Source organism: Drosophila subobscura, chromosome J (assembly GCF_008121235.1).
Source record: "Drosophila subobscura isolate 14011-0131.10 chromosome J, UCBerk_Dsub_1.0, whole genome shotgun sequence".
In the NCBI taxonomy this organism is placed as follows: domain Eukaryota; kingdom Metazoa; phylum Arthropoda; class Insecta; order Diptera; family Drosophilidae; genus Drosophila; species Drosophila subobscura.
In genome coordinates, this window is record NC_048532.1 from 23,655,041 (window position 1) to 23,679,728 (window position 24,688).

Sequence of the window (24,688 nt, forward strand, 5' to 3'; positions counted from 1 at the left end):
TATATGTATATGCTTAAGACTGAGTTTACCTAATTAAATGAGAATATGCAACATAAAATTTAGTTATATTCTTTTTACCAGCGACGAAATTTATATTTAAATAAACACAATGTATAAAGAAAATGTCTGTGTGCATTTGTATTTTGAATGACTCTTGTCTACAATGTTTAGAGAAAACACATAAGCATATACACATATAACCGAAGTAAGTTCAAATAATAAAATACGATAAACTGTAATAGGGAAGTAGAAAAAAAATCTCGTAACTGAAAATTTCCTCTTCTATTTCGTCTTAACTGTGCTGTTTTCTTATGTATGTCTGTAGTTATTAATTATAACAATACAAATACGAATATGAGTATATACTAAACATAAATTGATTAGCGCAAAGAAAACAAATATGAATTTTCAAAACTTTCAAGGAGATCTCATAGCAAAAAGAAAATGAAATGAAGGAAAAGAAAAGAAAGTAAAGGAAAAAATTAACTCAGCGTCCTAAGACTAGGATTCCTTTCAACTTTGTTGATAACTAAAGTCTTTCTCAAATATATATCGTACACGTCTTATATATGTATGTATATATAAGGAGACAGGCATTCGAGTGCAAGAAATGTAACTGTTAACTGAATCGGTCGATACACAAACAGCATCTACCACATTTCTAGATAAAGGTACATATTAAGCACCACACATAATTAAGTAATATAAATGCAAAACTATATTTCGTTCCATGTACATAGAATTATCTCCAAGCCCCACCAATAAATAGACCACATTTACGATTAGTAATGGACATGTATATTATAAACACATAGCACAACTCTCAATTGTAGAAGAAGAAACTATTGAAACTTTATACTTACATATATATGTATATTGATTGATATATGTTTACTATTTCGGAGACTTCTGTTTTTTGTTCATATGCAAGTAAAGAGCAACTTTAGCTGTAAACTCCATTAGTATTTGACTTATAAACCTATTACGGATCCCGCTAAGAATCATTCTTAACTATATATATATATATAAGCATATGTATATTAACTAAGTATTACGTAAACTGGTAGTTAAAACAAAAAACCTTGTGTAAACTGTTTGTATAAAAAAAGAAGAAAACTAATATTTTTGTTTCATTTTTTCAGCCATCATTTAACAATGGATCCAACCAACCCAATGCATTTGCTAATTAGAATTTATAGCTATAAAAAGACACACCTATTATATACGATAAACTACAATATACTATAAATATTTGTGTATGTAAATGTATGGACAATATTTGAGATTAACAATCGCATAAATCGCATCCAGAATATAAACAGGTAAACAAGTAATCCATATTTGGACATTGGATAAACCATATGTGAATGGGAGTAGTACATACACAAATTGCGAGTTCGACATGAAGTAGAAACCATGAATAGATTGCGCTCAGGTTATTTAATGTAATTCTTATGCGAATATATAACACAACACTTAATTGCATAACAGACACACATAAATGAACATTTAACTAAAGGCTGTTTATATAAATTGTGACAGTTTTTTTTAAACCAAAATACCCCGAGAAAATATATACCACCTCAAAGTGTAAATGAAAGGAAAGCCAGTAAACATTTTCGACTTGAAATTAATTGTAGTTGTAGAGTTGCTTAAAGCCAGAAACGCACACGGAAGCTGTATACATTGTGCACTAAATGAGACATAAGAAATCGTGTAAATACATACATGAGGAAACTTACTCAAAAATAGCGTACTAACAAATGGGCATAATAACTGTGTCATATATTAAGAGAAAACTTTGTGATTGCTTCTAAGTGATGATGACATTGATGTTAAATGTTGGAAAGGAGGAATATGTTGGGAAGGGGGGGACTTTCTTTCTTAAAGCCTGCAAAAATAGTCTACCCAATAATGAAACGGGCAAAGGAAAATATTAAAGCACAACAAAAGGAGTGCACAAAAACGAAATAATAATCTCTACTGTATACACAATCACATATGGTATGTATGTATGTATGTAGATTCCAAAAACTCGGAGAACCCAAATAAAAGCTTAAACAAAACTATGATACTCGTATCTTTTTGGCTAAATGTTGTAAAAAGTGTATTCCGCAATTATATATGTATGTACATACATATTTATGTATGTAGTCCTTGAAATAAAATTTATATTTTCTTGTAGGAAACATCATACAGTACTCGAAGAAATCACACAACAAAGTCCTCTCTCACAAATCCTCTAGACCCAATTTGGTTTCCGAGACAGGGAAAGATAAATTGAACAAGCACATACTGTTTAACTGTATATATGTAATTATGAACGGATGTGTGTGTCTTTAACTACTCGACTCATTAACCATATACTAACTACCGCAACTAAACCTACAAATTCTTTGTGTTGCGGGAGCGGTCCTACCAAGAATTATACATTTTAAAATGCGAAACCATTTTCAAGAAACCGAAAACCCACACTATATACACATCTAAACACATACTAACCATTGTATTAACTAAACGGGAAACCAGCATTAGACTTACTAAATACTATTAAAACGTAACAACCAAAAAAAAAAAAGAGAAGAGAGAGGAAGATAATGAATGGTAAGGAAAATGCTTTCAAACTAAATAAAGTTCGTTGGAACAAAAAAAAAAAAAAGAGATACAACAAAAATATACATATGTGTTTTATTATTGGGCATCTACATCAACTTCACCGACTACAGGTTTGTAGGTGGAAGAGGGGGAAGATAATGAATGGTAAGAAAAACGCTTTCAAACAAAATAAAGTTGTTTGGAACAACAAACCAAAAAAAACGAGAAGGGACGTGTGAGACGCTTCATCAAATTAGAAACTGCAGAGCTCTAGCTTTATAGGGATTTTATATGCAAATTACTTTAGAATGTCATTATCTTTAGTGTCCTTGAGTCTAAAGGACTGGCGATAAAGGACATTTTCCAGGTTGAGAGAAGACGTTTTGCGTCCTTTAAGGCTTAGCCTTGCGATTGCAATAAAATTTCAGTTTTGTAACCGCCATGCTAACATAAAGTATGCACCCATTTTTTATGCAATAAATTAAGTTACTTTTTAAATACATTATTTCTTTATTTATTTTCTTTATTTAATACCATTTCTTTTCCTATCTGAACTTGCATTTTTACACATACATTTTTAATTATATTTTTTAAGGGTAGTTCGATGTGTACTTCAGATCAGCGGGGATGCAGGTGTCCTGTGTCCATCGTCCTTGATGCCCCCTCGCCAGGGTGAGATTTTCACGATTTGTTTATTTACTTTACGATAAAACCGCGGCATTCTTTTGGGGCTGGAGGTTTTAAATAAAAACTCAACATACTTTTGGGGGTCTCTTTGCAAAAATAAAAAAGTGTGGCATACTTTCAGGGTGACAACTTAAAAGGGCTTAAAAATGGTTGATCCTTGTGGTCCTTTAGGTCCTTAGTCGATTCAAACGATTCACGAGACTCTTCTGCTCACAAGGACATGCATCACGTCCTGGTCGGATGTGAAATGGCCATATTATAAAAATTATATCCTTAGTCCTTGATGTCCTTGATGCCAAAATTATGCAAAAGGATCAGGATTTTTGTCCTGATTACGAAAAGGTACGGCATGTCCTGATCGGTCAACGAATGGCCAGGATATGGCAAAAATGTCCTTAAAAGACAATTTTTAGTGACTTGAGATTTAAAAAAAAACGGTCAAGTTTCATGGCAGCCAGCTTTTGAACGGATGAAGAAACATAAGACCAGCCACCTTCTGCTGATTTATGTTCGCCTAGTACTCGGTTCGAAAATTGCCAAGCAATTTCAACAGTCGTTGAAGACAAAAACCAGTGGCAATTTAATCAGGACAAAAATCCTGATCCTTTTGCATCAAAATAAAAAAGTGTGGCATACTTTCAGGGTGACAACTTAAAACGGCTTAAAAATGGTTGATCCTTGTGGTCCTTGAGGTCCTTAGTGGATTCAAACGCTTCACGAGACTCTTCCGCTCACAAGGACATGCATCACGTCCTGGTCGGATGTGAAATGGCCATAATATAAAAATTATATCCTTAGTCCTTGATGTCCTTGATGCCAAAATTATGCAAAAGGATCAGGATTTTTGTCCTGATTACGAAAAGGTACGGCATGTCCTGATCGGTCAACGAATGGCCAGGATATGGCAAAAATGTCCTTAAAAGACAACAATTTTTAGTGACTTGAGATTTAAAAAAAAACGGTCAAGTTTCATGGCAGCCAGCTTTTGAACGGATGAAGAAACATAAGACCAGCCACCTTCTGCTGATTTATGTTCGCCTAGTACTCGGTTCGAAAATTGCCAAGCAATTTCAACAGTCGTTGAAGACAAAAACCAGTGGCAATTTTCGGACCGAGTACTAGGCGAACATCAATCAGCAGAAGGTAGCTGGTCTTATGTTTATTCATCCAATCAAAAGCTGGCTGCCATGAAACTTGACCGTTTTTTTAAATCTCAAGTCACTAAAAATTGTTGTCTTTAAGGAAATTTTGCCATATCCTGGCCATTCGTTGACCGATCAGGACATGCCGTACCTTTTCGTAATCAGGACAAAAATCCTGACCCTTTTGCATCATTTTGGCATCAAGGACATCAAGGATTAAGAACATAATTTTTATATTATGGCCATTTCACATCCGACCAGGACGTGATGCATGTCCTTGTGAGCTGAAGAGTCTCGTGAATCGTTTGAAACCACGAAGGACCTCAAGGACCACAAGGATCAACCATTTTTAAGCTCCAAAATGATGCAAAAGGATCAGGATTTTTGTCCTGATTACGAAAAGGTACGGCATGTCCTGATCGGTCAACGAATGGCCAGGATATGGCAAAAATGTCCTTAAAAGACAACAATTTTAGAAGTGACTTGAGATTTAAAAAAACGGTCAAGTTTCATGGCAGCCAGCTTTTGAACGGATGAATCGGATGAATCAAACATAAGACCAGCCACCTTCTGCTGATTTATGTTCGCCTAGTACTCGGTTCGAAAACTGCCAAGCAATTTCAACAGTCGTTGAAGACAAAAACCATTGGCAATTTAATCAGGACAAAAATCCTGATTTTTTGCATCAAAACAAAAAAGTGTGGCATACTTTCAGGGTGACAACTTAAAACGGCTTAAAAATGGTTGATCCTTGTGGTCCTTGAGGTCCTTAGTGGATTCAAACGATTCACGAGACTTTTCCGCTCACAAGGACATGCATCACGTCCTGGTCGGATGTGAAATGGCCATAATATAAAAATTATATCCTTAGTCCTTGATGTCCTTGATGCCAAAATTATGCAAAAGGATCAGGATTTTTGTCCTGATTACGAAAAGGTACGGCATGTCCTGATCGGTCAACGAATGGCCAGGATATGGCAAAAATGTCCTTAAAAGACAACAATTTTTAGTGACTTGAGATTTAAAAAAAAACGGTCAAGTTTCATGGCAGCCAGCTTTTGAACGGATGAAGAAATATAAGACCAGCAACCTTCTGCTGATTTATGTTCGCCTAGTACTCGGTTCGAAAATTGCCAAGCAATTTCAACAGTCGTTGAAGACAAAAACCAGTGGCAATTTTCGGACCGAGTACTAGGCGAACATCAATCAGCAGAAGGTAGCTGGTCTTATGTTTTCTAATCCAATCAAAAGCTGGCTGCCATGAAACGACCGTTTTTTTTAAATCTCAAGTCACTAAAAATTGTTGTCTTTTAAGGACATTTTTGCCATATCCTGGCCATTCGTTGACCGATCAGGACATGCCGTACCTTTTCGTAATCAGGACAAAAATCCTGACCCTTTTGCATCATTTTGGCATCAAGGACATCAAGGATTAAGAACATAATTTTTATATTATGGCCATTTCACATCCGACCAGGACGTGATGCATGTCCTTGTGAGCGGAAGAGTCTCGTGAATCGTTTGAAACCACGAAGGACCTCAAGGACCACAAGGATCAACCATTTTTAAGCTCCAAAATGATGCAAAAGGATCAGGATTTTTGTCCTGATTACGAAAAGGTACGGCATGTCCTGATCGGTCAACGAATGGCCAGGATATGGCAAAAATGTCCTTAAAAGACAACAATTTTTAGTGACTTGAGATTAAAAAAAAAACGGTCAGGTTTCATGGCAGCCAGCTTTTGAACGGATGAATAAACATAAGACCAGCCACCTTCTGCTGATTTATGTTCGCCTAGTACTCGGTTCGAAAATTGCCAAGCAATTTCAACAGTCGTTGAAGACAAAAACCAGTGGCAATTTAATCAGGACAAAAATCCTGATCCTTTTGCATCAAAATAAAAAAGTGTGGCATACTTTCAGGGTGACAACTTAAAACGGCTTAAAAATGGTTGATCCTTGTGGTCCTTGAGGTCCTTAGTGGATTCAAACGCTTCACGAGACTCTTCCGCTCACAAGGACATGCATCACGTCCTGGTCGGATGTGAAATGGCCATAATATAAAAATTATATCCTTAGTCCTTGATGTCCTTGATGCCAAAATTATGCAAAGGATCAGGATTTTTGTCCTGATTACGAAAAGGTACGGCATGTCCTGATCGGTCAACGAATGGCCAGGATATGGCAAAAATGTCCTTAAAAGACAACAATTTTTAGTGACTTGAGATTTAAAAAAAAACGGTCAAGTTTCATGGCAGCCAGCTTTTTGAACGGATGAAGAAACATAAGACCAGCCACCTTCTGCTGATTTATGTTCGCCTAGTACTCGGTTCGAAAATTGCCAAGCAATTTCAACAGTCGTTGAAGACAAAAACCAGTGGCAATTTTCGGACCGAGTACTAGGCGAACATCAATCAGCAGAAGGTAGCTGGTCTTATGGATCCAATCAAAAGCTGGCTGCCATGAAACGACCGTTTTTTAAATCTCAAGTCACTAAAAATTGTTGTCTTTTAAGGACATTTTTGCCATATCCTGGCCATTCGTTGACCGATCAGGACATGCCGTACCTTTTCGTAATCAGGACAAAAATCCTGACCCTTTTGCATCATTTTGGCATCAAGGACATCAAGGATTAAGAACATAATTTTTATATTATGGCCATTTCACATCCGACCAGGACGTGATGCATGTCCTTGTGAGCTGAAGAGTCTCGTGAATCGTTTGAAACCACGAAAGACCTCAAGGACCACAAGGATCAACCATTTTTAAGCTCCAAAATGATGCAAAAGGATCAGGATTTTTGTCCTGTCCACCTTCTGCTGATTTATGTTCGCCTAGTACTCGGTTCGGTGAAAAATACAAAAAACCAGCTACCTTCTTCTGATTTCTGTTCGCCTGGTACTCGGTCTGAAAATGTTTAGTTTTCGCCCACATCTAAAAGTTGTACAACAATAATTGTTCGGTTACCCTGGTTACGAAATTAATAAATATATATCTTTCTCAATAGTTTATGTATAATTTCATCTATATTTTCGTATTTATAATACAACTTAGTGTGCTAGTTGACTTTTCCTTTTATACAGCGTTTAATTCAAATTTCAGTATATAGATAGACCCAATAATTTAATGCTTAGAAATATATTTCCCTATATCAGCCAGTTATTTTCTTTTTTTAACTGCTTAACACTTACTCATTAGACTTTAATTTAATTAGTAATACTTTATATTATTCCATAAACATTTTTGTTTCCTGTGTTGCTGAAGAGAATTTCTGTGTCATTGGCATATCTTAAGAGGTTGCTCGAAGTAGTTACGTAAGTTTCAGTTTGCACGGTTCTTAGTATTTACCTTATCCTTTTATTGGTATGTGTTTCTATGTTTCTATATTTTGTATAGCTAGTTTTAGTTGGTCTTCGTGCTATTTGTTGACCGAAAATGAAATCTCAATGCGTCCGAGGTTTGTTGCTTTTTGTGCATAAAAGTCTGCCGACTCTGCCCCTAAAGAAATAATGTTTGTTTTTGCCAACTACAAAGACTTGGTAGTTTCATCAAGACATCATAAAAACCAATTCAATTCGAAAGACTCCATGACGTTGGACTTTTGGTTTTCACTCTAATTGACAAATATTCGTTTACTTAGGGATTTGGGAAGAATTAGTTCACACGTCAATCATCATAATAACAGCTTGACTATGTCCAAATGTCTACTAAAACCGACTTGAAAAGGAAATAAGATATTTTGCAGCGTTTATTAGTTTTGTTTTTAAATAAGGCTTTTTGCTTTTATTAAATTTTTGCTAAGAACTAGAATTAAAATTAATAATCATAATCATTAATTAATAATTAGATTAAACGTAATAATAATTAAAAACATTTCTCGCACACACTTATATACAATTACACAATTATCGAAAACTTTTTAATTTACTCTTGCAATTACTGTCTACAATTTAATCTTTGCACAATTTGAATTATTCCCTATGCCTTCTTTTGGGTGTTTAATATTCTGGAATTAATATTTGCTGCATTTGTTTCTTTAATGTATTCTGGATAACTTCTTCCATTAAATGGAGGCACCACGCCCAATGTGATTAAGTCAATAAGTAATTTAGTGAGGAGTACTAGCATGCACAACGACCCTATGGCGATTTGGATTTCCTAAAAGTCTATGAGGACTTGAAAGTCTTTGAGGTCCTGAACTGGAATCTGGAATGCAATCACATCGGGTGAATATCTCCAAGATGGTGAGAGTGCCTCCGTGGGTTTAAAAGCGACCTTTTTTTGTTTTGTTTTGTATTTTAGGCGCGTGAGTTCATGACTTGGCTTTAGCAACAGATCTTTGCTTATAGAAAACCAGTGGACTTTTGCCTATGTTACATTGCTTTACATTTAAAAAATCGCTAAAAAAAAACTAAAACGAAACTAATTCATTTGGAGTTTCTTTTCGATACGTCTCGTCGTACTCTTACATTCTAAAATACAAACATTACCCTTGAATTGGGTAGGATAAATTGTTAATTTCTTGTTCATCTCTCTAGGTATAGGGGTGAGGGCGGGAAATTATATGCACTTAGATTGCGGTCAGAGACTACCTACCGACTTTGATTTTCGCTAAGAACTACAATTAATGACTATAGGCTACATTTGTTGTGGTTTTTTGTTACTTTTGCACGCGTTTAACAGTTTTGTTTTTTTTGTTTTTTGCTAGTATTTTACGATTAATATACGCTTTTTTGAATTAAATAGGTATTAATAAATAGATTTTAGATTTATATACATACATATATATATATATATATATATATATATATATATATATATATATATATATACAGATATATGTATATATATATACATATATACAGATATATATATATATATATATATATATATATATATATATATATATATATATATATATATATATATATATATATATATATGTATATGTGCTTGGTTTTATCGATAATTTGAGTGAATAGGAGTGGAAGGATTTTTGGGTGAATGGAGGCATTCGTAAACCTAAACCGAGAGCATTTTTGGATTTTTTGGGTTACACGTTCCTTTCCGTTTTTTTTTTTAACTTTAATACAGTATTTTACAAAACCTTAAAAGTATAATCTGCTTTTACTAAAAATGTACAATTAGCTTTACTTGTTTCTTGAAGTGAGGCCTTACTATGTATAATGCTCTCTCTATGTATTGGTTTTATATATATTTATAGACGTGTGTCTATATTGATAATATCTTGTTACGCTCATGCGATTACAACAAACATGTTACAGACAAAGAAGTTGGGTGAAGAAGGGGGCTTACAAACTAGCTGTACACTTGAAAGTTCGCGAGGGACATGGAAGAGGATGGAAGGGTAATGCTCATTTAAACCAAAAGGGACAAGGATCACACACAAGGGGAAAATGAAATGAATGAAGTGATAAAAAAACACACATAAGCGATTCTCTCGCTTTTTTATGATTATCATCTAACCTCACAGTCTTTTTTTAATGGAAGCAAACTGCCACCTCCGCTGGCTGAGCCTCCTCCACTGCTGTTGTTGTTATTGTTGTTCGAATGACTATTGCAGGAATTACTGGACGCAGACCCAGTGCCGCTGGCCGATGGCAACGAGTTGTTGCTATTCTCATAGTTACCCACGTTCACGCACAGCGGGGTAGTGGCACCTACCAGCGAAGCAGGGACACCTATGGCAGCCACGCCGCTCTCCGGCAGCGAAGTGGAGTCATGCACATCAGCACTTTTGCTGGAGTCTATTACCAAACAGGGCGGCGATGGCGTTCCGGTGTCTTTGCCTATCAGCGCTGGAGAGGCATTCGCATTCTGGGAGTGCGGTGTGAAGCTGTTGATTAGCAGCCCTTGGGGCGATGTCTCCCCGAGGGGAAGCATCAGCGGAATCTGATGTGGGGACACATTAGGCGCATCCGGTGGCGGATCTTCCTTCTTTTCAGCTTTAGCGCCGATTATATACCCTCCTCCCGAGGAGTTTCTGGCTATTTTCAGGCGCAGGGGTGCCTCGTTCACCGACGGCTGCTCCAAGCAAGTGATTTTCATCGAAGTCTCAGTTTTGCGCTTGTTAATTCGCAGGATCAGCTTTGGCTTATCGCCTGGTGAGGCACTGACCGTGTTCTCAATTAACGTGGTAGTCATTGTGGTTGCTGTTGAGCTACTGTTCAAACTGAGCTGCTTCTGCTTTTGGCGTTTCTTCTCCTTTTTGTCCTTTTTCGGCTTTGACGACTTTGGTCGCTTGCTGGGAGGCTGAGGCATCAGAGATTCTCCATCCAAAGTTATGACAGAGTTATCCCGCTTATTGTGCTCATCGCCTTTGTCAAAATCCTGCATGACTTTTTTACGATAGTTCATGGAATCCCTCTTGATCTCCTCCAGCGTTGGAGTGCTGTAGTTGCTTGTCAAGCGCTTCTTGGGAGGACAAGCTCTGCGAGTCATCTCATAGCTGTAGCTCTTGCTATCGCCCGCACTGGAAATCCCTACAGAACCGACTGCCTCGCTTCCCGACAATCCACGGATTTTAATCTTCAACTTGGGGGTCTGATGATCGTCTTCGCTGCTCTCGAGAGTCTTGCTCCGTCCTCGACGCTTACCCGCACTGCTGGCCGCACCGGTCTTTCCGTTGTTGACGTTATTGCTACCGGAGCTGCAAGCGCTGCGACGTCTTCCATCGCCAGATACCGTTCCTGCTCCGCCGCCCGAAACGCCTGCGAGCAGTTGGTCTTCCTGTAGCACTGAATTGGCGTCGAGAGCGCGCAGTTCCCTGCTGCTAGAGTTCTTTTTGAACCTCTTAGACCCATTTCCATTTCCATTGCCGGTGGCCACATCCTCCTCCTCCTCAGACTTGCGTAGAAGGTTATCCAGGGGAAGGCTGTCGGACGCCGCTGGAAGTCCGCAGGAGCTGTCGTCGTTGAGGTTATCCTTCTGCACTACATACAAGCTGAGCAGCTCCTTCTTGCGCATTCGTCGAGAGTTGCCGCTGCCCACGGAGGAAGCACTGACCACAGTGGAGGTGGACACCGTGGTTTGCACAGCACTCGAAGACTGCACCAGAGTACTGCTGGAGAGACTCAGGCTGCTGCTTAGGCTGTTTGTCATTGTACTGTAGTGCTCCCCAGAGTATGCCAGAGGGCTCTTGATCTTCAGCTTCAACTGGCTACGGGCATCGCTGGACGTTTTGCTGTTCAGTATTGTTGTGTCCGAGTCTATTGAAACCTCCTCCGAGGTTGCCTCTAGGGAAGCCTCAACCAGCGATCCCTCCATCAAGTGGGTTGCGCCCACTGTGGAAGCGACACTCAGTGCCATTTGATTGGCCTCTGTCGAGTGAAGGTGCAGATTTGCGGCGGGTTGAGAGTTTACAGCAGGGGTATTAGCAGGAGCAGGGGAAACTGGCGCTGCTGTCACAGCCGGCTGCTTGCTGGGCGAGGTTCCAGTACCTGTCGCACGAAGAGCGGACTGGAATTGGCGTTCATCTTCCTCGTCAAACTCGCTAAGAGTTTGATCTGCGGTTCCGGAGTCAAAGGCACCCAGGAGGTTGTTCTGGTAGGCCTCTTGGGAAGCCGTGCTATGCGGAGCCTCGAATCCGAGATTGTAGGTCCTCATATCCACAGGTCCCGGCAGCACAGGATGCAGCAACGGGTTTGTTGTTGTCGCTGCAGTGGTCGTGGGTGTGGGCTTGGCCTGACCTCGCGGCGTTCGCAGCTCGAAGCTTCTGCGCCGATCCCTCAACGACTGCAGATTCTCCACTCCTGGTCCCGCCATGTCGTCGTCGTAGTTATTAAACTCGAAGGGCGTTCCCACCAGGTTGTTGACTATATGCGTGTTGCTTCCGTAATCCGACATGGGCGGCGGGAGGGATATGGCCATTCCACTGGCAGTCCCTGCTCCACGACCCCGTCCTCTTCCACGTCCCCTGCCTCTACCTGGAGCCGCAGAACCGCCACTTCCCCTTGGGGCGCGTTGTCGGGGCTTGCCCTGGATCGTGTGTGTCAGCGGGTCATACTTCGATGGTGGTACAGTCGCAGCTGGAGTGGGCGTAGGAGGCGTCGGCGGGTGCAGGGCTGGCCTGGGAGACTTTCCTGGAGATTTCCCCTGAGGCATTTGAGGTGATTTGTTTGGCTGCTTCTTCGCTGCGCTCCCGCTATTGACGCTGCCCCTCTTGTTCGGCGAATCTTTGCTTGCGACGGCGGTACCTGGTGTCGTTGGAGGCATCATCGACACTACCGCTGCTTCCACGCAACTGCTAAGCAGCTGAGCTGGATGGGCAGGGTAGGTGGGAATCTTTCCGTCTACCGGCGAGGCCAGAGCAAACTGATGGTTTGAGGTAGTCGTGACTTGAACGGGCGGAACGACAGACTGCTGCTGAACTGGCAGCATTCCCAGGCTGGGCGTGGTGTACGGCGCCCCGGAATACTGGGGTGCTTGTGGTGGCGGTGGCAGCGGTAGTGTTGTCGGTACAGCTCCCACACCTACACTCACGCTCACACCAGACACCACACCGACTCCACCATTGCCGTACAGACTCGGAGTCGCTTCTGTTGGCGTTCTGGGTGTGCATCATCGCCGACAGTTGGGGATAGATTCCTCCGTTGTACTGACTATTCGGCGTCCTCTGCTGTTGTTGCTGCTGGGTCGGCGTTGTTTGTTGCTGGGGTGCCACAGCGTTGCTAAACATGGACATGCCGTCAATTCCATTGACCAGAGGAGCATGACTGTAGGGAGTAGTGGGATTGACTGTACTCCCGCCTCCACCATTACCACTGGCGTAGTTGTTGAAGAAGGTCTTGCAGCCCTCCAGCTGGGATATGTTGCGGGCAGCCACTGTTGCTGGGGGCTGATCGTTTGACTCGGAGACTGAGCTTGGGGAGCTACTGCGCCGCGCTGCTATGAGATCGTTTTCGTTCCAGCGCTGCATCCGGCCGAATGGCGACTGCATGCGCGTGTTCTCGTCGTAGTCACTAAGTTTGTTGCTGTTGCTGTTGCCCCCTGCCCCTGACTGAGGGCCCGGAACCGCTGCTCCACCGTGGTACCTTCCGATACTATTCTTCACAGCCGCCGCAGCGAGGTCTACAAAGTCTGGAGTGGCTCCCGGTACTCCTGCACCTCCTCCTCCATTTTTGGAAAGTGGACATCCCCCCTTTTGGTGGGGTGACTTCTCAAGAAAGCAGCTCAGGGACGGCGCTTGCTGGGAGTTTCCAAAATTCACCTGGTAGCCACTACTTGCTCCCAGATTATTTCCCATTGTGGTATTCGTGGGCGTGGCATTCGGAGTGTTGGTCAAACTATTAGCATAGCTTCCACTGTTGGCTGTCATCGGCGAGTCCTTAATCGTTAGTGAAGCCACAGAGTTCGGTCCTGAAGAGTTTCCGTATAGACAACTTTGTTGTTGTTGTTGCTGCTGCTGTTGTTGTTGCTGCTGATGCTGTTGTTGTTGCTGTTGTTGTTGTTGCTCCTTCTGGGCATGAATAATATCCTCGGGATCAGCAGCATTGTGGAACGGAAACACCGACGGTATGGCTGGCGTGGGGGGCAACAAGTCAACGACTTCCTTCGAGCAGCAGTCATCCTGGGCCTTTCGCTTGGTCTTCCGCAATTTCTCCAGGAGATTTCGGGTGGCCTGGATGCTATCCTCTTCGGAGATTTGCTCCCCTCTATCTAGGCTCGATCCGAGGAGGCTCATCTGCCCGGGATTCGGCGGATTCAGCACGCTGGCTAGGCTTGACGCAAAGTTATTCGCAAACTTGCTGTCCTCCATCTCTAGAATGGTGTCTACAATCGGCTCTAGGACACATGGGGCCGTTGTACCGATTGTCAGCACAGGGGCCGCCATATGCTCCACCGGCAACTGGTCGATTAAGGTCTGGTGCGATGGTTCCTGCTGCTGAATGGAAGAGGCTACCTCGCTTGCGGGTGAGTGTACCATCAGCTGTCGTGGCAACGGCTGCTCCTGCAGTTGCGGATGCGGATGCGCCTGCTGTTGCTGATCTCCTCCCGAGTTGGCCGAGTTTGAATCCAATTCTATGATTTCCGGAGGATCGGGTGGTATGACAGTCACTGCTGGAGACGATGTTGACGCGGAATACTTACTAGCATTCGCCAGCAGCTCGTTCTTCCTTTCCTCCTCCAACTCGCGTGCCATTTCCATTTCGTTTAAGAGGTGCTGCGTGTGATGGGTGTGCTCTTCGTCTGGCTCGTGGCTTCGTCTCCTCCTCCTCCGCCTCGAGCGCCAGCGACTGCGACATCGCGCGCTGAGATCACTTCCGGCATCCGACAACTCGTCGTTAGAGGTGGGAGTGGGTGTGGGCGAGGCAGGAAGTGGAGCGGCAGGCGGCCGCTCGTCATCAATGATGTCTGCGAGTTTGCTGGCATTGGCCGATAACTGCGTATGCGTTGGAGCGGTGGTCAGCTCCTCATCAATATCCATAGGCAATTCACCTGCCTCTGTTGTGGGTTCCGGTTCCGGCTCTGGTTCGGGATCTATACCCATCTCGGGTTCGACAACTGGCTCAGGATCATGTTGGGGCTTAACGGGCGGCGGCGAAGGAGCTGGCGGCGGTGTAGGAGGTGTAGGAATGGGTGATTTTCTGGGAGGTGATGCCGACGTGGAATTGTTGATTTGCTGCTGTTTTTTATCCAACATCTTGTCCAACGCGCTGGTAGCTTTTCCGCTGGCCGCCTTTCTCTGATTTATTTCATGCTCCCAGTTTGGTAACTTTTTGGGTGACTCGTCAGCTCGAGATTTTCGTCGGGGGGTTTGTTTTTCTGGAGAGGATTTTACCAATGGCGAGGGAGGGCGTGACTTGGAGCCACGCGTTGCTCTTTTGGTGAATTGCTCCGATTGGACTTGCTTCGTTCCGTCGTCTGGAGAGAATTGGCGGCGATAGGGGTGCAATTTGGGGGCATTTTGGGCATCGTCCTGAATTGCAATCGTGGCTACTGATTTTTGGGGTGCTCTCTTTGGCGATTTGTTGGTGGAGTTCTGACGAGTCCTAACAGGTAGAGGCGGTGGTGGCGGGGGCGGCGCGGTGGCCACGGCTGCTCCTGATGCTGCGGGCTTGTCCATAGATTTACGTGGTGAACGCTTTGGCACATTGGAGGAAACGGTACTGCACGATGATACAGCGCTTGGAGCTGGCTCCTTGTTTGTTTGCCTTGCTTTATCTGCATCGCTGGCCTCCGATTCGCTTTCTGAATCACTACCGCTGCCACTGCTCGAGCTGCTCCCTGAGCTGCTGGACGAACTGGAGCTTTCGCTATCCCCAGAGCTGGAGCTGGACAAATTGGGTGCCGCAATCCGACGCTTTATTGGTGTTGTCGTTTTTGTTGCCGTCACCACTGCCTCCTCCTTCGACTTTTTCCGGTTACCTAAGCTTTCCTTTGGAGGGTTAGGTGCTTCCTTCAGTGAAGTTCTTCTCGTGGGTTTTGCCGAAGTTGTTGTTGTTCCTGTCGAAGCCGTCCCCGTTGTCGTCGACGATAGTTCCTTCTCTGCAGACTCGTTCGCATTTGAGAAGGCAGTTTCCTGCAGGGGCTTGCTGCTTTTCAGCTGCTCCGCCGCCTTCTTAGCTGCTTGTCTCTGTGGCACATAGGAGACAGCGAAACTGGTCTTGGCTGTGGTAGGATTTGAAACAAGATCAATAGACTTTGCTTCGGCAGGCGGAGGTGGTTTCCCTTTTTCAATGCTGGTGTTATAGGAGGCAGTGGGATCTCTTGGCACTTTGGGCGGTCTGCCCCGCTTGCCACGCTCCACAATCCCTTCTCCAACCGACTTCGCTGTAGGCTTGGCCTGCTCTTTGGTTCGAGCCTTGTCTCCCCCTCCGAATCTCTCCGCATCCATCGCTTGCTTCGAGACGGAATCCTTGGGCTTGTTCTTGCCTATAGGAGCAGCCGAGTTGGTTTCTGGCTCCCGCACTCTATCCGCGGCATCTGGCTGCAGTGTTGCTGCGAGATTCGTGGAGCGCATGTTTTCGGAAGCCTTCTTGGCCGCCTGACGCTGTGGGACTACCAGGAGATCCGCTGGATATGGCAACTTGGCGTTGGAATTCGCTTTGGAGCTGGTGCCTCCTTCTTTTGCCTCTTTTGTGGATTTGCTGGCAGCGGCTGTGGCAGTTGTGGCTGATTGGGTCGATGTTGCAGCTGTCCCTGGCACAAACTCCTTCATAGCTGCCTTTGTACGTATAGTCTGCTGGTTCTGAGAGTCACTTACGTTGCTCTCGAGAGTGGTTACTTCTTCCAGCTCCTTCTCGTTGGGGGAGGAACTGCTCTCTGAGTCAGAGTAAATGTGTTGCCCCATCTTCGTTCCACCGGTCGTCGGGCCAGACAGCGCCAGTCCCGACGATGAAATGACCTCACGTTGCCGTTCGCCTTTCAGAGGCAGCAGTTCTTCACTCCCATCGCTCGACAAGCTCTCCTCGGCATCCTTGTGCATTTGAGCCAATCCTCGTGTTGTTGTAGACAATTTTCGTCTCGCTCCCATTCCGACTGCGGCTCCACCATCTGCTTGACTGCATTGCTTTGACTTAGTTGGTTGGGTTCTGTTAGGTACTGTTTTGTTGTAAATTGATCCCCGTCCGCGGTTCTCACGCTCAGATTCTTGCCTCCGCCTCTGCTGCTCGTCCTCATCTTCGCTAGAGCTGGTGGCAGATCTTGAGCTCGGAGACGCCGCAGGCACACCCGCAGCCGCCTCACTTTGGCGACGCTGGCGCTGTTTCTGTCGCTGCTCCACGGAGCGAGCGTAGCTTTGCTTTTTGAGGGGACTTCCTGTGGAGGAGGACTTTCGCCTGGAGATTCCGCTGGCCGCGCTTGAGCTTCCGCGTTCACTGCCTGAATCGCTTGCAGAGGAACTGTCGGAACTACTGGTGCCATTCGGCGAGCTGGAATCACCAGATGATGAACTGCCGCTTGACGTATGGGAGGACGCACTGCTCCGGATATGGGAATGCGGTTGTGATTGGGTTTTGTTGTGGGTCGACGTCCCCGTCGCCGCGCCGCTCTTCGAGGCACGCCTCCCTGCAGGAGGTTTCCCAGGCGGCGCCCCCCGCACCTTTGCAGCGGTGGAGGACATGGATGCCACCTTGCCCATCGCTGCCGGCTTCTCTGGAGAAGATGTGCGGGAGGTAATGGAGCCATTGTTGATCTTCTTAGTAGGGGAAGCCTTAGCCACCTGCTTACGCTTGTTGGGGGACTGGGAGGCACGTCCACGCCTCTGTTTTCCACTCTGTAGCTTGCCCATGAGCTGCTCGAGGATATACTTCAGATCCTGGTACTGTGCCGGCACAGTTTGTCCTCCAGCCGAGCTGTAGAAGCGATCGTACAACGTAGGCCCATCGTTGGCGTATATTACAGCGTCCATGTCTAACGCGGGACGCTGCTTTTCTTCCTGCTTCTGCTGCTGCTTGTCCAGGCGCATTTCGTCGAGCACTCCCAGCTGCTTATAGAAGACCTGCTCGCGTAGCTTGAATAGGGAGCGCGACAGTTTTTCCCTCCGGCTAACCATATAGCAGAGATTGCGAACTCGTTCTAGATCTTGCCGCAAGTGAACCACCAGCTTATGGTTCTCCAAGTCCTGCTGCTCCTGCTTGCGGGCTATCATTTCCACGTCCTCAGACTTGGGCGGTATCAGCTCCCGATTGTGGCGCGACTTTCGCTTCAGCTTCCAATAGTTGTATATGGCCACAATGGCATCGTCGTCCACATCGAATAAATGACAACTGATGTCATTAATGTTCACATGCTTGTCGAACTCCGCCTCCACTTCCTAAGAATAACAAATATTAAAATCATGCAAACATTCAACTCATTCATCGATCGTTTTCAAATACCTGTAGACGCTGAGCCCTTGCCTGGTTACGCTCCTCGGAGGTCATGTCGTTCTTTCGATGATTCTTACGCCTGCGTTGATCCTCTCCTGTCTTACCACAAGCACTGCTGCCCTCGTCGCCTACTCCGCCTGTGCCGCCTGTGTACTTGTTCGCTTTGTGCATGGAATTCGTGACCGAGGCACTGCCTCCCCCACTTGCACCGCCAGCGTTCTCCTTCTTGCCTTTGCTCATGCTGTGCTTCTGGCAATAGGATCGCAATTTCACGCCATCTTCGGCATTGCCCTCTTCGATGATGGCCCGCATCTCCAAGCCGTGCTGGAATGCGCAGGTCACATGGTATGCTGTCTTGCAGGGCTTCACCGAGCATTGGATGCAGCTGCCCACGCGCTTTCGGCAGAGCACGCAGACCAAAGACCAACGCGATTGAGGAATGCTTGAGATTTTTGTTATCGGCTCCATGCGATCCACACATCCAATGCTCACTTCGGGTATCCACAGGGCGCAAGAAACATGGGCCCAGTGCTTGCCCGATTTGTTGGACTTCATGGCACCACCCTTGTTCGGACAGAGTACGCAGTCAGGAGTTATGCCCATGGAACAGGTGCGACATAGCCATTGACCTGCGAAGCAAGGGCAACAAACATACAATTTTGGGGACACATTTACAGGAGGGATTCTTCGTTGTCGCTGCTTACCTGATGGGATTGCTGTAATGCCGTAACAAGCCTGATGCACACAGATATTGCAATTATCACAGAATACCATTTCGTTGGCCTCCTCGGAGTCAGGGGACCGACAAACATCGCAGATGACGTTCTCATCGAACTCAATGCCCAAGCCTTCCTCTTGCTTAAGAATGACTTGAATCTGCTCCCAGCAACGAACCTGACGACAAAAGTGCACCCTCAAATGAAGAAGTGTTTCGGGAAGCGATCAATGGGGAAACTTACCTCCAGCTCCTCAATGACGCGCTCGAACTGTGTCTCGTTAATGGGGAAAGCACCGCATTGGGCACGATCGCCATTGTAGAGACGCAGCCAGGCCTCATCAATGGGATCTATGTCGTAGGCACAGGTGTTCTCTGCCAAGGCAACGACATTCGTCAGGCAATGCAGCTCCGGCGAATAGTGCTCGTCTTTGGTAATGCGCAGATAGCGATTTTTCGGACTGAAAAGAGATGCGAAGAGTGTTAAAACTGGGATTTGTGGACTCTAGATCATAACACTCACAGCTTAAAGTCGTGGGCTGGCGACACAATTGGCTCAGGCAGAACGTAAACGCATGGCTCGGGAAGGGAGTCCGGGTTAACAGGTACTTGTACGCCCTTCTCCCATTCCTGCTTCCATTGATCCGCAACAACTAAATACTCATAATTGGCCAATGGCTCCGAGTCTGGCAATTTCATTGCGCTAATGAGATCCTTGCTGTAAAAGTGACGGGAGAAGAACGGGGCTATTTAGCGAGATTCAAGGCAAGAGCCGATTTCTTTCCCCTTTCATCCAATACCCACCGGTAAAGTTCAGCTGGGGCCTCCGTTGAGCTGCGATTGTAAATGCTCGACATTTTAATGTCTGCCACGGAGCGAGCCTGCCATGAGCTGCTCGTACTCGCCCCCTGCGACTTGCATTTACTAGACGATTTGGCCTGCTTCGTTGACTTGGATTTGCTAATGCTGCTGCTGCTGCTGGCGGCTCCAAGTAGTCCACTTTCATTTCCTCTTTCACCAATATCAAGCTCCTGTTCCACATCGTTTTTGCTTTTACTTGACGGTATAATTGGAACTCGATCTCCTCCTGTTGTTGATCCCGCTCCCGCTCCCGCTGTCGCTGCTATTGCTGCCGCTGCTGTTGTCGCCCCATTGGGCGGTCTGCCTTTACGCCGCTTAGTGGGGGGCGGCTGCGGCTCAACATCCTTCCGCTGTTGCTGCTGCGGCGGCGGATGATGCGACTGATGATGATGTTGATTACCGCGCTTACCTCTTTGTGACATTTTTCATTGGTGTCGAGTTTGTTTTGTGTGTTTCTGCTGTTTTGATTTACTTCTTCTTCCTCGTGTCTTGTGCTTGGTAAGAGAACGGGTTGTTGCTTCAAGACCTAAGTCATTCCAATTTAAGACAGAAAGGTAGAGAGAGAGAGAGAAAGAGATTGGAGAGTTCAATTGGAATTCGATCTTTGCAAAGGCACCTTCAGCACTTACTACATGCTTAAGGCCACAATTGGCGACACCACACCGGCTGCTGCTGCTGCGCTCTCCTGGTAGTGGTGCAATAGTGGTTATTGTTGTGCCGCCCCTTGGACATGGACGCCGCTGCTGCCCCAGCCCTAATCTCCAGTAGCGACGCCACTTTGCAGTCCTGCGTGCTCAGCACTCCTCTCCAGGCAATTTATTATCTTTTTCCCGGTCCGCTCCTCTTCTCACGTTCTTTTGCTTCGGTTTGTTTTGTTCGTTATTTTGCACACACTTTGTGCTTTTTTGTGTTTATGTTTTGCTTAATTTATTTAAATAATTGCCACGCTTCTGCTGCTCGACTTGATGTTCGGAAATATAAAAACATAAATATTTTAGGTTTTTCATAATTTTTTGTCCATCCTTGTGTTTTCACACCAAAATACACAAAAAATATAGAAAAACTCTTTAGCTATCGGATATTGTTTAGCTGCTATAACACGCACTCTCACGCCTTCTCGCTCACACACAGCACGCTCGTTTTAAGGGCGCGCTTACTCTGTCCACGAGTGCGAGCGGGAGGCAAGCAGGTGGCGCGCGTGTTGCATTTATCAGCTTCTACTTGGCAGCCATCCATTCTCCCCTTCCTCTCTTCAGCACACTAGTAATCATAGGTTTTTTTTTGCACTTTTTCCCCCTTTTTAATGTAACAAAAGCATTTGTTATTGATGTGGCACAATTTAGATGGGATACTTTGTAGCACGTCTGCTGATACAATCATTTAAACACATGTATCACTACTTTTTTGAATCCCAAGTCAATCAAATTTTGTTATATATTTTTACATTTGCGTTTTTTGCCGCCGCAGACACGCACGCGAGGCACTTGTTACAATTCGAAAATGGCACAGGTTTAATCAATTTTGCGTAGCATTTCTTTAACACTCACGTTTTTCGTAATTGCATTTGCATTTTTGGGGACAATGCAATTTTTATGATTATTTACAAGATTTTCACAGATTTGTCGCCATTATAAATTTTCGACTCCATCTTTGCGTATACACAGGGTTGTATTTTAAAGTCTGTCGATTGTGGTCTTACTATAACTTGTGCCTTACAGTGTGCTGTTAAGCGCTACTTCCTCACTCGCAATACCTGACTGCTAAATCGAAGTTGTTCTAGAAAGTTTCGTAACATACAGATTTTGCTGGTCACACAAGTCTTATATGGAATTTTTGAACATATTCCGATGCACATTTTAACTTCTTTGGTAGTTTTTGGCATATCCATGTATTTTGTTTTATCCGGTTTTTCGTCAAATACAAAAAGAAACTTACAATTTAAATGGGTATCATTGAGAGAGATTTTATTTTTGAACAATCCAGAGTCTTCAAAAGAGAAACTAATCGGTGTACGGTTTTAAAACACCTTTTCGCAGTACCCATGTAGAGATACAGTAGAGATACTTGGGTACTGCGAAAGGGGTACTGAAAACTAACTGTAAGTGTGAACGTTTATTATTTTATATAGAGCGTCGGGCGGGAGATAATTTCCCTGACCGTTTAGACACAGGAGAGGATTTCCCTGGAGAATTTCCATCACGTGGGATAAAATAGCCGTGTAATTTACCTGGCGCACCTGAAATTTATGTGACGTATTTACCGGTTTTTACCATTGTTTCCTGAAAGCTCGCTAGAATAAAAACTTCAAATACAAAATAAATGAACTAAATATAAAATATTAATATTTGACTATAGAAAATATATAGAAATAGAAGGTCCATAGGTGATTAGTTAGACGATAATGATGAGCAAGACTTATAATGAATATGAATAATGAATTATGAATGATAATGTCGAATCCGGATTCTAGCCCCAATTTTGTTGCAAAGATAGAAGAATTCTCCCCACCATATAGCACACCGAGCTAATAATATATGTATACTCATGTTCCCTTATCGCCCAACGCTTTGTGCAATTTTCAGGAAAACAATAGAATTTTTAATCCTCTTTTGCTCCGCGCGCTTTCACTAATTTTTAATGATATCAGTTAACATATGTACATGAGTCTCTGTTAATAATTTACATACATTTACATACTGAAGACAAAGCTACCGTGCTTCCAGAGGGGGTGATTTAAATAAAAAATATAATATCATAAGGTATTCAATCCAATAAAAAGGAGTATTTATAACAAGCAAAATTGATTCTTCAATTGGAAAATTCTTCTTCAACTATTGTTTCAGTGGTGAAAGTCTTTGCAAGCTAGTAATATCAAATAGAACATAATCGAGGAATCATATTAACGACTACGGTATATTTTGAAGATGCAATGGTATATTCTGGTATATTTACGAGGCCTTGACGGTATATTTGACGATAAATCAGGTACACAAACGAACGAACGCCCTTTCTTTGTTTCCATTTAAAGTGTATCGAAGCAGTCGGTGCTGTTACTAATAGCTATCTTTTGCGACGGAGGCGGAGGCGCAAAAGAAACACGAGAAAAATGTCAACAACTCCCAATTCCAATAGCAACAACACCAGCGGTAACAAGCAGCCACAGCAACAGCAGCACCAGCACCAGCTTCAGCAAGACACATACAGCAGCGACAGCAGCAGCATTGAAGAGAACTCGGACGAGGCCGCCGAGGAGCGGAGAAGACGCATCTCGAAGAATCGCTCCCGGCTGCAACGCCCCCTAAATAAATCTCAACACACAATGTCCAGCGGAGGAGCCATACCGAAGCACGATGGCAAGTGTCCAGGAGGAGCCTCGACAAGCCAAGCGGCTGCGTCGGGTGTAGCTGGTGGGCGCCAGGTTGTGCCGCCAGAGCGGATTTCCATGCTAGTGGATGGGGTCCGTTTTACGGTGGAGCAATCGTTGCTCACCGCCCACCCCACTACCATGCTGGGCACCATGTTCGGTTCAGGCTTCCAGTTTGTCCATCCTAATGAGCGAGGTGAATACGACGTTGCAGACGGCATCTCGCATTTAGTATTTCGCGCAATTTTGGAGTACTACAAAAGTGGCGTGATCCGCTGTCCCCCAACTGTATCTGTTCCTGAGCTGAAGGAAGCCTGTGATTATCTTCTGATACCCTTTGACGCAACTACCGTACGCTGCCAGAACCTAAGTGAGTATGTCATAGGCAAAATGCTCCTACATGGGCGAACCTCAGTTGTGGCCATCTCTGCTCTTTGCTTCATTTCTTTCTAACATGCCTTCTGTTATGTTCGACAAAAAGGAGGTCTTCTTCACGAGCTCAGCAATGAAGGAGCACGTCAGCAGTTTGAGTTGTTTCTCGAGGATCTTATACTGCCATTGATGGTGGCCTCAGCACAGCGTGGCGATCGTGAGTGTCATGTGGTTGTGCTTCTAGAAGATGACATGGTCGACTGGGATGAGGAATTTCCACCACAAATGGGCGAGGAGTATTGCCAAAGTATGTCTCTTTACATTGGGCATAAGACCCAAATTAGCTTTCCACTATCAGCTTAACTGATATTAGCGGCGTTTTCGTATTACTAATACATACCTCCCTAATCCAGCCGTTCACAGCACAGCCATGCATCGATTCTTTAAATATATCGAAAATCGGGATGTGGCCAAGCAGGTTATGAAGGATCGCGGACTGAAGAAGATACGGTGCGGCATAGAAGGTTATCCTACACACAAGGAGAAGATTCGGCGACGACCAGGCGGGCGAGCCGAGGTCATTTATAGCTATGTCCAACGCCCTTTTATCCACATGTCCTGGGAAAAGGAGGAAGCCAAGAGTCGTCATGTCGATTTTCAGTGCGTCAAATCGAAATCCGTTACGAATCTCGCCGAAGCAAACGCCGATCCTCCCTTAGAATTGGATGCAAGTTCGTAAATATCACCGCGGATAGCGTACGCTTCCTATAGCTCCACATCCTTTGCAGGTGGAAATCCTATTCCGCCTATTGCAGCGGTCAATCCAAACCAAAACAATGCAGAGCTTGCAGTCGTGCCTGTAGTTGGTGCCGCTGCCGCTGCAGTGGTCGCCGTGGACGAGGCAGCCGGTGGGGTTGTGATGATCAACGAATTGGAACAAGCGGCCGCAGCGGTTGCCGGTGCTGCTGGCATCGCGGATGAGAACGTGTGAGGGAACGGACCGAAAGCTTTTAGCCGAAAGAGAAGCACTGCCAGTAAGCAGCGACGCACAGAAACCACTTTCTACGTTTTTCATTAACATTTTTATATGCAATTAAATTCAAAAGTCGAAAACAAAGGAT

At 44.5% G+C, this 24,688-nt stretch overlaps 2 protein-coding genes across 3 annotated transcripts; one reads left to right on the forward strand and one right to left on the reverse strand.

Moving 5' to 3' along the window:
- Positions 1 to 9,661: 9,661 nt before the first annotated feature.
- LOC117895102 (PHD finger protein rhinoceros) lies at positions 9,662 to 21,496 on the reverse strand. Its single transcript, XM_034802498.1, is given in 9 exon segments — positions 9,662 to 12,992; positions 12,994 to 18,200; positions 18,265 to 18,884; positions 18,960 to 19,149; positions 19,215 to 19,431; positions 19,494 to 19,688; positions 19,775 to 20,357; positions 20,461 to 20,792; positions 21,379 to 21,496. Coding segments are annotated over 7 exon segments (9,999 nt in total). The 5' UTR covers positions 20,254 to 20,357; positions 20,461 to 20,792; positions 21,379 to 21,496; the 3' UTR covers positions 9,662 to 9,901.
- Positions 21,497 to 22,825: 1,329 nt separating this feature from the next.
- On the forward strand, positions 22,826 to 24,680 carry LOC117895110 (BTB/POZ domain-containing protein 10). Of its 2 annotated transcripts, XM_034802513.1 has the most exons (4): positions 22,830 to 23,565; positions 23,677 to 23,874; positions 23,981 to 24,298; positions 24,356 to 24,680. In XM_034802513.1, exons 1-4 carry the CDS (start codon positions 22,938 to 22,940, stop codon positions 24,556 to 24,558), a joined length of 1,347 nt encoding a protein of 448 aa, XP_034658404.1. In that variant the 5' UTR covers positions 22,830 to 22,937; the 3' UTR covers positions 24,559 to 24,680. The 2 variants fall into 2 exon arrangements, with proteins under 2 accessions (XP_034658407.1, XP_034658404.1); XM_034802516.1 differs by lacking the exon at positions 23,677 to 23,874 and having other exon boundaries at positions 22,826 to 23,565; positions 24,356 to 24,589.
- The last annotated feature ends 8 nt before the right edge of the window (positions 24,681 to 24,688 follow it).

Bases quoted from the DNA above. Each gene is read 5' to 3' on its own strand.
- LOC117895110 (XM_034802513.1), top strand. From the start codon at position 22,938: ATGTCAACAACTCCCAATTCCAATAGCAACAACACCAGCGGTAACAAG. The intron at 23,875-23,980 runs GTATGTCTCTTT...TCCCTAATCCAG, and splicing joins GGGCGAGGAGTATTGCCAAA to CCGTTCACAGCACAGCCATG. The intron at 24,299-24,355 runs GTTCGTAAATAT...CATCCTTTGCAG, and splicing joins TCCCTTAGAATTGGATGCAA to GTGGAAATCCTATTCCGCCT.